Here is a 16,136-nt window from a genome sequence, read left to right on the forward strand (position 1 = left end):
GTCTAAAACTGTTTGCTCCTACCCCCAAGCAACACCTGAGTCCATTCATTCACTGATTAAATAAACTCTGACCCAAGGACAGGCAGCCAACAGGCAACACCACGCCCCCAAGTGGTGGTCGAAAGGTAAACAAAGAAAAACAACAAAAACATGAAGAAAATCAAACCATAAACAAAATGGCTCTTACACTAATAATGTAGAAGTAATTTTCCAGTAAGACAAATCATTCAAACATCAAGCTTTGGATAAGTTTCAAGGTCTGAGTTGGGTTGTAGTGAATTAGAGAGGTAATAGTTGCCAACAGAATTTTAACAATTCCTCTGATCATTTGAACATAAAATAGTGTTGTTTATTTGACATGCTGTGCTGCTGTGTGAATTTATTCAAAGATTAATTATAACTAGAATTACTGCCACGCATCTATATGCCTCCACGCAGCAGACAACAACAGTTTACATCCATGTGTATGAACCCCTGATCAGCTCATTAAGTCCAAGTGAATGTTTGACTCTGCCGAACCACCAGACTACAGAACAGCTTCTTTCCCCAGGCTGTGAGACTCCTCAACTCCTCCTTCAATGCCAAAAAGATGTAGCAGGATTTAGGGTCAACTTTAATTTAATTTTTTATTAAACCACGTTTAAAGGGATGATAAATAAATCTACCTTGTACCTTGTAATTTGAAGAAATTCCCTCAAGGTATTTATCAGATATGGCAGTCATGAGAATTAGACAAATGCAAAGTCAGAATGACCTTGACCTTTGACCTACCACCATCAAAATTGAATCAGTTCACTGTTAATTCCAGGTAAATGTTTGTGCCATATTTTTAAAAAAAATCTATTAAGGTGTTAATGAGATTAAGCGCTCACGAGAATAAGATAAATACAACTTCACAATGACCTATACATTCAACCAATGATCACCAAAATCCAATCAGTACATCACTGTTACAAGGGAATATTTGCCAAATTTGAAGAAATTCCCTCAGGGTGTTCTTGAGATATTATGGTCACAAGAATGGGACAGAAGGATGAACAACCTGAAAAATTCCTGTAGCTGTGGCTGGCACGGAGGCATAAACATTTCAAAAGTACAATCTAAAACCTGAAACTTCAAAATGACAGTCTTCAAGCTCTTCAAGTGTAGCGGTCAAATAACTCAGAGGCACTGCAACAAACAGAAGCTTTTATTAGTAGACTACTTTGTTTACAGGCAATGATGCTTTAAAGGTATTAAACAACCTGCTTTAAATGCACTGATCAACACTGGCTTTTTTTTGTGCAATGACGTGCTACTGTATACTGAAAAGACTGTATTCCAAAAGAAGCATTTCATTGTATTTCATTCAGTGTCCATGACCTGAACAGACTCGCCGAGCACATCCAGGGAGAACGGGGTCACAGTTTTGGTGAGGACAGCTGTGGTGCCAGGCTTATACCTGTACTGTCCCTCTCTGAAAAAAAGACAAAGAGAGAAAAAAAAGTCTCAGCTGTTTTGCTTTAAGTTCTTTGTACTGTGAGCTTTACTCTGTACTCTATGCGGTCAAACAGTGCCATGGCGCTAAAGCACTAAAAACTAAAACTGAAAATCTTACCTCAAACATACTTAATATAGATCAGCAATGGTCAGGAACTGGATTCCCCATTAAAATTAGAAGAAATACTATCAGCAATAAAGTCAATGCAAAATAATGAAGCCCAAGGACCAGATGGTTTCCCAATAGAATTTTTAAAAATATTTCAATATAAATTGACACCACTTCTACTTTCAGTATATAACAAATCTCTGGAGCTAGGTAGTCTACCACAAACACAAACTCAAGCATCCATAACAGTACTTCTGAAATGTGATATGAACCTTACGCTTTGCTCATCTTACAGACCTGTGTCATTAATAAATGCTGATGCCAAGATTTTGGTGGAACTGCTTGCTAAGCGACTTTAAAAATTTCTTCCTAAACTAATATCAGAAGAACAAACAGGTTTTATTAGAGGACAACAGCGTTTCTTTAATGGTAGAACACTCCTAAATGTAATATATTCCAAAAAATCTGAAGTAACCCCAGAGGTAGTAATTCCGTTGAAGGCAGAGAATCATTGTCATCGTTCATTCTCAGGATATAAAGTCAACTCACTGAAAAGCATTTGCAATCCAATAAATAATCTAGCCCTACAAATACAGCAAACCAATATTCCTTTCAAATTTAAAATTGCTGGGTTTAAATATTTGGGGATAAATATAACTCAGAGTTTACCCTCTCTCTTTTCTGCTAATTTCTTCCCTTTGATTACACAGCTCAAAGCCAACATGGAGAGATGGAATAGTTTACCATTGTCTCTTATGGGAAGGATTAATGCAGTGAAAATGAATGTTTAACCAAAATTTCCTTTCCTTTTTTCCTGTCCAATAAGTTCTTTAAAACAACTGAAAAGATTATCTCAACTTTTTTATGGAATAAAAAAGCTCCCAGGATCCATAAATCACTTTTGCAAAAATGTAAGTTTAATAGGGGTCTAGCTCTTCCTAATTTCCAGTCAAACTACTGGTCAGCTTACATTTATAAAATATTGTATAGGCTTACATCCCCAGAGGTCCTGTGGTGTAGACTTGAGAATCAGTCCTGTAAAGGTTCCTCCCTCAAAGCTTTAGTTACATCTTCTTTGCCACTAAACCTCTCTGGCTTTACAAAAAATCTAGTGGTGAGATCCACGCTACGAATCTGGTTCCAACTTAGGCGCCATTTCAAATTTCTAGCAGCCTCTCCTAGGATACGTTTAATAAAGAACCATTTATTCCCCCCACCATATACAGATGTTTTTTTTTCTGGCAGTGGCACCACAAAGGAATTAAGTGCTTCCACGATATCTACAAAGATGGTGTATTTTACAACTTTTCAGACTTTTCAAGAATTGAATTCCGGTATTTCCAGGTTCGACAGCCTTGGGATGACCTCCTAGAGCTGAACCCCAATCAGAAGTCTCTGATCTCAAAGATTTACTGTCATTTAATGTCACTTGAAGCCGTCAGACTAGGCATAAATGGTGTTTTTGTTTTGTTTTGTTTTGTTTTATTTTTGTTTGTTGTTATTATTATTATTATTATTATTATTATTATTATTATTATTATTATTTTAAAATTCTAATTATTTCCTTTTAATTGCTATTTGTTTTATACTTCAGATTATTTCTGATTACTACTGTCCTGTTGTTCTGAGGTAAGGAGGAAGGGAATGGGGGTTAAAATATGAAAAGAAAAGTGTGAGTAATGAAGTCTCCTTTTCTTTCACTGCATTATGATGACTCAGTCATGTAAGGCCATATGAAAGGACCAGCACATTGTAAACAAACATGAATGTTTGTGAAATATATGTAAACTTGCGCTTAATAATAAAGAAATTAATTAAAAAAAAACTTTTTAAAAAATTGATAAACCATAAAAAGAAAGATCACATGACTTCTCCTCTGACAAAAGGTGGCTCACCTTTTGCCCTTTGTCGCAGGCTTGTCATAGCCTCGCAGGTAGTCCACTCCAGCGTCAGTGATAACACACAGGTCCACGTTACTGCCTGAACCCAGGTCACAGAAAATCCCTGCAGCAATGGCATCTCGTACGAGCTGCTTGGCCTCTTCAAGCTGACAGGGAAAGAGGAGGAGGAAAAAAACAGGAGGGGAAAATGTTAGGCAGAATAATAGAAGAGATCATGACAGAAGTAGACCAGATTGAATCGGTACTAAACACTGAATAACAACTAGAGATGCAATCCATCCTCTAGTGGACATATTGGAGGATGTGACAAAGATGAAAATTATTTTTTTGTATAGATTGATTTTCAAGATCAACCCGATTTTTTAAAGAGGGGCTGTATAAGGTACTAAACCATAGTCAGTGTATTACATACAGTAGCTGGTGGTCAGTACGCTGCCTGTTTGAAGAAGCAGATGGGAGTGGCACCACTGAAGCTCAGCATTACATTACAGTGGATGGGGGTCAGCAGCAAAATATATTTTAGCCAAACTAAAATACTCACTATCAGTCTGTGGATGCTGTATTGAGAGTATTTTCTTTACTTTACCTGACCGTCACACAGTCCTTCCCTTACACTTACATTTTGTCAACCGTATAACTGAGCTAGAAAACCTACAACTACCAGAATGCACTGTGCCATACCAGAAAAAATAAACTCTCCTGCTGGTTAGTGACTTGCAATGCAAATGTTGCCATTTTTCCACGGGAAACAATATGGCCTTTTTCACAGTACAGGAAACAGTTTGGCACCTGCTTCTTGCTCACACACTCTAAAATTAAAGCTAAAGAGGGCACTAAAATATATTTCTGTAAACATTTCAGGTGAGAAAAAGTCCAAACAGTAACAGAATCTTGTGTTATATAGTATTTAATCATCATTGCTTGGTTTTACTGTTATCTCCTCAGTTTGATGTAGATAACATTTTTCTGACTGCAAGGTAAAGCAGTATAGTGTTTACTTTGACTGATATTGACTTTTTTTCTAGATGGACCACTTTAGGTGGTTAAAAACTTTGCTTAACAATGTTTCATTTCATGTTTGTGATGCTGGAGTGTACTACGCAGTAGTTACTGTAAACAGACATTTTTTTTTTGGTATTCAGTAGTTGTTTATTCTACTTCTGTACGTAGACGATTCACCCTTTTCTTTTCAGTTTCTATTTTCTTGTTGGTAGATATTTACATCCAACAGACATTTTCCCATACATTTCCATGATGACATCATTTGCAGTGCAAAACATGCTTCCAATATAAACTCTTTTTTTAATAACAGACATCACATTCCAGAACATCTGTCAAGAAAGGAAAGCACTCAGTTAGTCTCACCTCCATGTTTGGTTTGAATCTGTCTTCAAATACAGACACAGCAGCTGCAGATCCAGAGCCTGAAACCACAAGCACACTCAAAAGTTTGAAATTGTCTTCTTTTTTTTCAATTTTTCAATTTTTGTTTCTGAAGTTTTCATATTTTGTCTGTTGTTTCGTCTGGTTATTAAGCCTGGTCCTGTACAGAGTCAAACTTACTTCATTCAACTACATTTTTATGGTCAAAATAATAAATCTGACATGCTGACCCGTCTGTTCACCACAGACAGAAGTATACAGTACATTAACCCCTTAAAACCTGGATTACATTTTCTTTTGCTGCACACAAACCCCAAGACACAGCAAGTATTTAAAGCTTGTTGAGGCCTGAGCAAATTAGTTTGATTTCTTTCAAAAACATAGGAAAAAGGCAATAAGCAACTTGGCAAGAAATATCCTACAAATTACAGTAAATTAGTAGATTTAGAAAATAACTAAAAAAATGAGCTAGGGAGGAATGTCCAGAAAATATATTTACAATCAACAGAATTATATATTGAAAATTATGCAACAGAATTAGAATTTTTTTCTAAGCACTTTTTTAAAAGTCTTTTCTTTTTTCTTTCTTTCTTTCTTTTTTTGTTTTTTTCACTTAACTTTTTTTTCTTTTCTTTTTTTTGAGGGGGCTTATTTTCTGGTAATTTTCTTGTAATTTCTATTCATTCTTGCTCATTTATGGGTCATTTCTTCTGTAGCTGCTCATTGCCTTTTCCAGTGTTTTTAAAAGAAATCAAACCAATATGCTTAGGTTTGAAAGGGTTAAACACATACCCATGGTAACGAAAGGCAGCTTGTCGTAGGAGCCATGAGGATAAACACTGTACAGGTGAGCTCCGGTCACATCGACCCCTCCAACGATCAGAGAAGAACCAATATGACCTTGGTACCTGAAAAGCAAACAGACATCAGTCCAGCATGCTGTCCGCTCTCTCAGTGGACGGCTGCTGCTCATGAAAACACAAACGTTACATCTGATAATCGGTGACTTGTGTTCTGTTTCCTTTATATCTCTGTTTCCATCACCTGAACAGCATCTGTTTCAGCTGTCGGGTTACCATGGTGACCAGTGGGGGTCGCCCGGTGTTGAGCATGTGCAGTTCGACGTTGGACGCCATGATCTGTGTGGTTATCTCTGCATCTGCAGCTACGCCGGCCCCGCAGCAGCTGCATAACACACAGGACACAGTTTCACGGGTCAAACAGTCCAGCGTTTTAGAAACTTTTTCCTGTCTCTTAGCTGCATAGAGCACATTTTTTCGTGCTGCTAACAACATCTAGACACTAACTGTGTTACATCACTTATTATTACAATAGCAATATTTAGAAAAATGAGATCACAACCTCTAAAATACTTAAGACATAAAGTAGGCAGTTACATGATAACAATATACTTATTGGGAGAAATTTGAGGTTGACTGTCTTTGTCAAGGAGCCTTAAACACGAGCCAAGAAGGACCTGGGTGTTACGGTGGCTGCCATTACAGCCACATTTAGTTGTGCCTTTTCCCCTGTTTTCCTCCTTCATGTTCTTCCCTCTCCTTTTCCCTTGATTTTCCCTTCACTTGATCCTTCCATGTGTCCTGTGTGTGTGTGTGTGTGTGAGTGTGTATGTGTGCGTGTGTGTGTGTGTGTGTGTGTGTGTGTGTGTGTGTGTAAGCTGGTGGGCGTTACCCTGGTCATCTGCTGAGACGGACCTGCTTCAAATCAGCTCATCAACGGTGCCAGATTGTTCCGTCTTTGCCAGTGACTCTTGAGCCTCCTAAACTACTTGATTGCTAGCGTTTTTTGACTTGGTGTTGTTGTCTTGCCTTGTGGTCACCACTGTCTTCTGTTGTTTGCTCAGTTCTCCTGTGTCTCACTGCCTGCCGACCACACCACCGCTACCACAAACCCCTATGCCAATCATCTGCTCCAGGAAACCTCCTGTCCACCTCACCCAACCTGTCCTCGTCTCCAAACCACCTGCCTGCTTACCTCCTCGAACTACCTTCATTCCTTACTCCAATAAATCCTGTCTTTACACCACCACTAACTTGTGTTTCTGTTTTTGGGTCTGCCAGAAAACAATCCATAACACTGGGGGCCAAAGCACCAAATAAGTATTGGACAACCTGCTGTACCAACCAAGCTACAGCTGCCTCATCCTGTCCTGCTAAGTCTTTGCTGGGATAGAGTGCAGCAGTTAAGCAGAACAATTGCGTATTTAGCAATGAAAACAGCACATTAGGCATAGATGTAGATTTATATATTGGCAAATTTGGGCGTTGAGGGCCAAGCCAGCAATTGCTCAAAATGCCCACCAAACAGGCGCTAAATAATCCTATATGTGGCAGATCACTGATTTATCTTGGTGAAGGCAATGGTGTGCTCAGGCTGATTAGATCAGATGGTGGAAGACCACAGACATATTTTTGCCCTTTTAATTTTTCAAGGATGCTTTTTAGAAGTTTTTTAATGAGAAAACCTGAAAAATAAATAAACACAGCACAGTAACTTCACGGTCAAACTTCAGTCTCTGAGAGATGTGGTGGCTTGAGCAGCTACACCCCCAGAGTGGCAAGATTTTTTGCGGGCAGTCATTTTCTTGAGGCAACAAAAGAACCTGACTCGTTATCACAAGATAACAAAGCTCGTTTTCTTGGGATAACAAAATTAACAACTTCTGATCTTGAGATAACAACTTTAAAAGAAATTGGAAACATGGCAGTTGTTGTCTTCTGCAGAAAAGTAAAACAAAACATCTAATCCTACTAGCAGCTAGTTGGCAGCTTCCCATGATGTGACCTGTGAGCTACTCTAACAGGAGACTGATCTTTGTTTCCTTACAGGTTCAACCACAGACTGTGTATAAAGATGGACAACACGACAGCTCCCCCAAGATGTAACATTTCAATCTGGATCGCTCCCTGGTGTCTGACTGCAGTACAGGTCACAAAGCCCGCCCCTCCATGTTAGTGAGTGGTCATAGGCCAAACTAAAACCTCAAAGTACACACCAAATATTTTTTTTCCAAAGATGGTTTCTGACAGTGAAGGTAGTTCTCATCACCCTGAAGATTGTTAAAGTGATCGTTTTTATGATAACTTTGGTGATAATGAGCTAATAAATTTTGCAAAGAAGGGATTTTCCACCATGATTGACAGCTGTGACACCCAAACTAAAAGTTCTCATGCAAATTGTGTTTAGATGTTACTGATGACCCCAAAGTTTATCCAGAGATATATCTGTCAAATGTTCCACTGATGAAAAGAGAAATGCACTGATGGGAAGCTGATGATTTTGGGTGTATTGATTGTCATTCTATCAGGATGCAGAGAGGTGGAGTTTGACCCTAAAATGACTGGGCGTCTTTTAATTGTTTTTTTTTTCATACTCAGATCTTAGATTGAAAGCTTTTAAAAAGCATCTTAAAACATAAAGAGTGAAAAATGCCCAAAATCAGTTTTCTATATTACTCAGACGTTGTTCACGCCCTTTGGAAAAATGCAGCCTTAACCCTCACACAACCTGCAGTCTCATGAAGAGTCGGTGCTCCTCACAGAGATCAGATGACACAACAACTCCTTCAAATACAAAGAAGACTTTCTACATAAAGCGTGGCATTTTGAAAAGTGACATTTCAAAACCAATCCTAGAGATGACAGGAAGCTACAGAGAATATGTGTAGTTTTATATGTGTTGAACTCATATTCTTTCTTTAGTTGAAACATGGAAAGGAATGTGAAATACAAAAAAAGTACAAAAAAATAATAAAGCATAACATGTATTACAAACACCCTGAACCAACCTATAGAAAATAAAACTCCTACTAATAAATAAAGGAATATTGTGAAATACTGCAAAGAAACACAGTCAGTTCTGTGGTGCTGTGGGACTGATCAGCACTCTGCTTTGACTCACTAGATCTTTGGAGCGATGTAGTGAATCTTCATGCAGTTCTTGTCGGCCACCACCATGTCGTCTGTGGCCCTGGTGTCTGCTCCCAGGATCACTCCATCCTGGGAACAAGGACAGGAAACACTCATTATACCTGGCTGAAGTCTACAGTCTGCTCCCTAAACACTAAAACAGCTTCCAGGTTCATTTCAGATATGTGTAACAACAGGAAAACAGAGTTCTAATAATATGTATACTTAATATGATAAATTGCCTCACAAAAAAAACACGGCGAGCAAAAGACAAAACAACATATATGAAATGCAGAAATCATGCTATTACATGAAAAAGGACACAGGTTAATTAAAATTCAGTGACTTGTGGATAAGGGGTGGAATTAAATGTATTAGTACTTCATCTCACTCCTTTTCTAATATATAAACCAAGTCATCAAGTCCAGCTTGATCATTTCTTTGCTTTGTGTTTTTCATTGTCTGTAAAAAAAAATGTCTGTCTGCTTCTCTTTTTTCTTTTATACATGTTTGAAATAAATCAAATCAAAAATCATAAAAGATATCATGCTAAACACAGAAAAGACATTCAACACTAAACTACACCAAAGTGAGACTGAACAAAGTGGTCTTAAGCTGCTTTTTAAAAGTTTCCACACACCTTAAATCCAAAAGGAGAGACCTTTTTTTCACAGTTAGTCATTTAAAGCAACAGTCTAGGAAATAATGCAAGCAAAGCATATTTCCAAAAACATCAGCTGGCTCCTTTAAGCTCCTGAGGCCAGTTGTTCAAAACATTTAATGTAGATTATAATGATGCAGATTTCAGAATCTCATGTTCTGTTAGTCAGGCTCAGCTTACCTTTTTTACCTTTTTTCTTTATTTTTTTTCCATTTTCTGGCTGTTTTTGTTCCCCCTTTTTTAAGCAATATTGGATTGGATCACTCTGATCTAGATTGCTTCCAGCTCTGTAAAGAGCAACAGGTAGAACAGCCAAAGTCGGGTCACTTTAAGTGCTTTTGTTTATAGAGACAGAATACAGCACAGTGGACCCAAATGTTTAAAATAACTTTTGATTGTGTCATTGAAATATATTTTCTTTATATTGAGTGATAAGTGAAAGTTAAAATCTTAAGTAATAATCTTACAGATTTTTATTGAAATAAATGTCTGTTAACCCTTTGAAACCTGTACTGGCATCACTTTTCTTGTGCTGCATTCAGACTCATTCGCAGGTATTTAAACCTTCAAAATCTGACAGATTTTGGAGAACATGGAGAACATGGACAAAAAAGGCAATGAGCAACTTGGTAAGAAATGTTCTGCAAATTGCAGGAAATGAGTAGATTTAGAAGAATTTTTTTAAAAAGCTAAAGCTAATTATCCTAATTATATATATTTAATTATTTTATGGAATTATTATGTTTAAGATTTCTTAAAGATTATTTCTTTTGTTAATTTGTTTTTTCTTTTACTTAATTTTTCTGAGGTTTTTTTTTCAGTTTTAAGGTACTTTAAGTGTTCTTTTTACAAACTTTTGGGCCATTTTTTCATAGGTTGCTCAATACCTTTTACCTATGTTTTTAAAGACATTGAGCCAATTTGCTCAGGTATTCTAGGGTTAAGTCACTTTATGTGTGTGTCAGTGTGAACACTAACAGCTGATCCTCACCTTGTAAACAATCCCAGCGATGGTGGTCCCTGTCTTTCTGGCACTAGGGGCTTTGTAGCCCACCTCGGACAAACTGGACTCCAGCACTGCATTCCTGCACACGGTAAGTGAGCATGAGACAGACAAACAGAGACGCTCATCTTAGTGTCGATTCATTAAAACCCTCCTTTCTCCTGTCACCCTGCCGTTTTAGATACTGCCCAATGATGGATATCTATAAATGTTAGAAGTACAGTATATTACAGTGCCACAGCACCACAGGGACGGACTGAGCTACTGGCTCAGAGAAAAGTCATGCCACATTTGGGTGACTAAGTGATGTGCTTTAACTTTAACAATTAGACAGAAATAAATCATGTTCACATGTTCAAATGTTCACATTATTAATATTTGTAAAAACAGTTACCTACAGTTTATTTTCTATCTGCATCAATTGAAAAACAGACATTGTTGTGTAACATAAATACTCAAACTCAATCATATACGGGGATCTACTGAATGTTGGTTGTACGTAGATGTCACATAATCAAACAATTATGGGCTGTGCCTTCAGTCAGCATGCATTTGTTATTTTTTAATATATTTTGTTTGTAAAAATATTTTCTCTGATACATGAAGTTAAAAGGATTTTAGAGACTGGGGATGGTTGTAGCAGCACCACTTTGTCCAAGAAGGAATGACCTATGAGTCATGTGATGCCTGTGTGACCCCTTCCTTCCTGACCTTGCTTGTGAAAGTTCATAGCGGTGCAAAGATATTTACAGATTTCACAGTCAAAATACTGATTTTTGGGTGTAAAAAGTACTTTTTTGATTAGTACTGATACTGCTGAAATTAGAATTATGTAACTTTTATTAGATTAGAGACGCTGGGGTATGTGTGAATGTGGCTCATTTCATCTTTGATCATTTCAAGCCATCATGCTGCTTCAACTCTCTAAACACTGGCTGACTGGAGTGGGGATGATTGTTACAACTTTTAAAAAAGTAACTAACCTCAATAACAACTAAACACAGTTTCTCTATCCTATTCATTTTGTCAGCATGCCATGAGAACTGGAGAAGAAAAAACTGAAGTGCTTGAGGCAGGGAGAGACAGTCAGGTCTGTCCCCAAAGAATGCTCTACCTGCAATGTGACATTGAGAAGATACTGAATTTCTAAATAAATAAATAACGTAGTCAAAAAGTCTTCAATGCACTGAAAGAGGAGGTCCTGAGTGGTTACTTTACTGAGGCAGCAGACTTGTCCTGGACTCCATGTGATGCACTATGCATCAGGCAGGTACAGGTTAATGAGTTAGGTCTTAGGGAGAACTGTTTATTAGTATATGTATCAGTTTTCATGAGTAATTTTTGTCATGGTATGATTTTTACCCTGGTAGTGGGGCAGGTTGTCACATTGGAACCTTCTTGCATTTGACATCAAATAATGGATTATGTGATACAGTTGGAGAAGCTAAGAAAATGATATTTGTAATCAAGAGAGTAAGAGTACTTAGTGTCAAAAATTGAGGACTCCAAATGTTCATCAAGTTATAGGTGCTGAGACAAAACGTGCTACAACCATCCCCAGTCTCCTCTATTCCTCTGACAAGAAAAAAAAACAGGAAAAGTAGAAAGTTGTTGAAAATTTTCAACATTCCACCTTTAAATGTTCACACACTTTATACGCTGCAGTGTGTCTCTACATTGTACAGCTCCCACTGACAGTGATCGTGATGGTGTTTCCGCAATTGTGTCGGCCACCATGTCAGCAGTGACAGAACAGCAGCAGTGTCTGTGTGTGTGTGTGTACGTGTACCTGCGGCTGTTGTCGAAGCAGAATCCTCCGCCCTGCAGCTCAGTGGCTTTCAGACTGTGGAGCATCTTCACAGTGAAATAAGAGGAGATGAAGATCAAACTGCGGTCTGATTCTCAACTGAAGACAACAAACCCCCAGCAGCCCCGTGTGACGGCGTGTCAGCGCTTTTTACCGCTTTTTACTTTTACTTTCACTTTGATCACCAAGCCAAGCCTTCCTGCTCTCCACTGTAAAAAATATACACATTAACCAAACAATTGTTTTCATTTGATTTTTCCTTGACAAGCCTGGAGAAATTGTCCACTTGTCTACCATTTCAGTTCCTTCTAATACTATTTCTCACTCCCTCGGTTTTAGGAAAAGATTTTATTCTAACCCAGCTAGCATTTTTTTATCTCTTAAAAAATTTAAAAAATTTAGGTTAACATTCTTTATGAAAATCAAAAAATCTTCAAAAGTTTTGGGTTTTTTTTATGTTAACATATCACATTACATTACAGTTTCATAAAAATTGTCTGTAATCTCAGTCCTCAATAGAATGTTCTGAATGTTTCCTTTAAAATGTTCTTCCTTTGTTTTCATGTAACATTATAAAAGAACATTCTATGATCTGTCACCTCTCAACATCACCAAACATTCTCAGAATGTTGCAGTTAAAAAGTTACGTCTTAGTCAGAGTTTGACCTTACAGGAATTTACATATTTTCCAATATGATAAACATACTTAAAAGGCTCTTCGAACATTAGATTAAAACCTTCGCTTTAAAACATTATTACAACTTGTAGATAACATTAGCCAATGTTGGGGGAGCGTTCCCTGCTAGTTGGGCTGACGTTTCACTGACGTCACTTTCAGGAAAATATTTGATTCTCAGGCTCACGAGCCTCAAATGAAGTGCTTAATTAAATTTGCTGTTATTTTTTGCAGTGTATTAAAAGTTGCCTTCAGAACAGTCTGGAAACTAAAAAAGCGTCAAAATGAAGCCAGAGCCCTGTTCTTCAGAAGTAATGATTCTATTTCAGCTATAGGAATGGGTTAAATCTTGAAAATGGGTTGCTCAGAGTAGAGAGGGAATTCTGAAATCAGATCATTGTTGTTCAAAACTTCAGCAGCATCGGGACACCTTTGATCCAGGGCAAGCTGTTCAGAAAATTTAATGTGAATCAGGATGATCCACATTTTGAAATCCCATGTTTACTGTCCAGGATCAGATTATCCATCTGACTTTTGTGGATTTTTTTTTCAAAGCAACGTTGGATTGGATCACCTGAATCCAGATACACATTTTTCAGTGGACTGAATCCTGATAACCAGTGCTCTAACTGGGATTACATGTCAAAATGAAGGCTAAACTGTAGATCTCACAAGTCGATTTTACATTACTTATTTGGGAAACCTATTGCCTTGAAAAAGAGCTTGTTGTGGAGGAAGCATCTTTTATGTTTATCTTAAACACCCAAAGTCATGCTTAATTACTTCATTCAATACTTTCATCACACAAAACTTATTTACATAAGAAACATGCCAGCAGAATCAGGCTTTTAAATGTCTCAAACACCAAATATAGATATATGCTCAGCATCTAAATGTCCTGTTACAGTCATAGATTTGTGTTGATATAAAGGAGGTGGTGTGTGTGTGTGAGAGAGAGAGATCTTCTGGCTGAAGAGGCCTCCATACACTTCTTTCCTCTTTTCTTTTTCTGAAGTGTTCACAGCCTATCCAGTGTGTTCATCTCCTTACTAACCTGATCTCTGTGATGGTTTCTCACAACTTTCCAATATGTGGCAACACTTTAAATGACACTGTGATCCAGATGACTCAGCGTGACTGCTCATTAAAAGAGACTCCTGGTGTCAGAACTGTTAAAGCTGCATTTTAACCAGTAATGCATTTTATGGCATCTGCAACTGATTCACTGTTTTTAAAGCTTGACATGTACTAAACACCACGAATGAATCTCATAATACATACTGTTACTTTATATGACTGAGTGTTTCATTGAATGCAGCAGCAAACATCTGAATTTGAAAAATTAAGATGACAGTTTTTACACCTAATATTGACATGTGTTTTGTGTAATCCTGTCACAAGTGTACAGCACAACATACAGGCATACAAAACCCCCAGATGTAAGCATTTCTCCCCTGTAGTCAAGGTAACCATAGATGTGCAGCGGGAGCACTGAGTCTGTGTCTTCCTCCTCCGCTGTGTGTGTGTGTGTATTGGTGCACATCATGCTGCAGAGTAACACAGATCATCTGTGATGTATTAAATAAGGATAAATAAGTGGCTAGTTTACACAGTAACATACATTATTTATCGTGATATTAATCAGAGGCTCATACTCACCCTTTAATCCTCAGTGAGCAGCGGCAGCTCAGGTGGTGGTGAAGCAGGATAAAAATAAAGTATGATGAAGAATAGTTATTAAATCAATATTTGAATGATTTAAAAAAGTATGGATAAACATATTATGTGGATAAAAAGATTGCCAATACAGTGATGCACATTGCTTACTTTGTCTTTAGATTATATTCTGTTCCAAGTCCACTTTGTTTACATATCAGAGGCCCAAACTTACTTTTTTTTGTCCACAGTCAGCGGCACCGGCTCAGGTGGTGGAGTAAGATATAAGTAAAGTCAAAAATAGTGAGTAAACAAGAAATCTGAGTTCATAGTCAAAGTCACTCTCATGTGGAGGGGTGATGGTGGCACTTTGGACGCAGGATGCACACAGTCACATTGTGACAAATAACTCTCATCTCGCAAAGTATATTTCAATGTTCTGGTCATATTAATACTTTCAGCATTAGCTCTGAGTGATCACTGATCAATATCTGTCAAACACTTAATTATCTCTTTCATTCAGGCTCAGAGCAACATATCAACCTGTTTATGGTCTGCGGAAAATTCCCCCCACCAACCATTTTAGAGTACTTCGAAACAAAAATCGTATATCGGGTTATGATGAATAAGGTCCAATTTTCACAGTCAGGTCCACACAGGAAAAGTGCACATGTTGACTGTTTTAACATGACATGACATTTTTTAATGAAATTTTGTATCTCTTATGTTAATAAGAGATGTTATGTTAATACTTTCAGGGCATATCTAGTTTTCTGGAAATTCTCCAGGCCTGGAAACTACTATTTGCAAATTTTATGACTTTCCAGGTTTCTCATGACCATACAAACCCTAAAAAAATGATCCTGGGTCCAGTTCCAAAAATTTATTCCAGATCATTTTGATCCATTTACGTAAATCCTGTTTCATATAATCCATCCAATTTTTGTGCCAGTTTTATAAAGTAACCTATACTGAAAGCTTCGGGAAAGTTAACCATTTGAGATTTAGATCAACATCAATGTTTTTATAATGCATTCAGATGCCTTCACAAGTATTTAAAACTTTGAAAACTGAGCAAATAAGTTACGTCTTTCAAAAACATGGCAAAAGACGCAAAAAACAACTTCACAAAAAACGTCCCGCCAATTGCAATAAATTGGTAGAATAAGAATAAAAAAAAAAAAAAAAAAGCTTGGGAAAATGTCCAGAGAATTATATATTTCTAATTATCATAATTATATATTTTAAATTATTTTTAAAAATTAGTCTAATTTTTTAGCAGTTTGTTCAGGTCATTCCTTGTTTTTATTATTTTCATTTTTTAATGTATCCATTTTTCTTGTACTTTTTTTTTTTTTTTTTTACTAATTTCTTGCCAATATCTGGGTTTTTTGTTCTTAAATTCCTCATCGCCTTTTTCGCATAGTTTGGAAAGAAATCAAGCCAATTTTCTCAGGTTTCTAAGAGTTAACATATCACAGGAATACATATTAATTACTCCAAAGTAAAGCAGTACACAAAAGCCATGGCAA

General features: G+C 37.2%; 1 protein-coding gene across 1 annotated transcript; it reads right to left on the bottom strand.

Moving 5' to 3' along the window:
* Positions 1 to 1,171: 1,171 nt before the first annotated feature.
* Positions 1,172 to 12,440, bottom strand: psmb10 (proteasome 20S subunit beta 10). Its single transcript, XM_042509551.2, has 8 exons — positions 12,255 to 12,440; positions 10,454 to 10,547; positions 8,794 to 8,891; positions 5,917 to 6,057; positions 5,665 to 5,780; positions 4,855 to 4,913; positions 3,484 to 3,635; positions 1,172 to 1,456 (listed from the first exon to the last, which is right to left on the bottom strand). The coding sequence occupies exons 1-8, from the start codon at positions 12,317 to 12,319 to the stop codon at positions 1,345 to 1,347; spliced, it is 837 nt and encodes a 278-aa protein (XP_042365485.1). The 5' UTR covers positions 12,320 to 12,440; the 3' UTR covers positions 1,172 to 1,344.
* Between the last annotated feature and the right edge of the window lie 3,696 nt (positions 12,441 to 16,136).

The sequence above is a fragment of the Plectropomus leopardus genome, chromosome 20 (assembly GCF_026936395.1).
Source record: "Plectropomus leopardus strain MGB_pleo_1.0 chromosome 20, ASM2693639v1, whole genome shotgun sequence".
In the NCBI taxonomy this organism is placed as follows: domain Eukaryota; kingdom Metazoa; phylum Chordata; class Actinopteri; order Perciformes; family Serranidae; genus Plectropomus; species Plectropomus leopardus.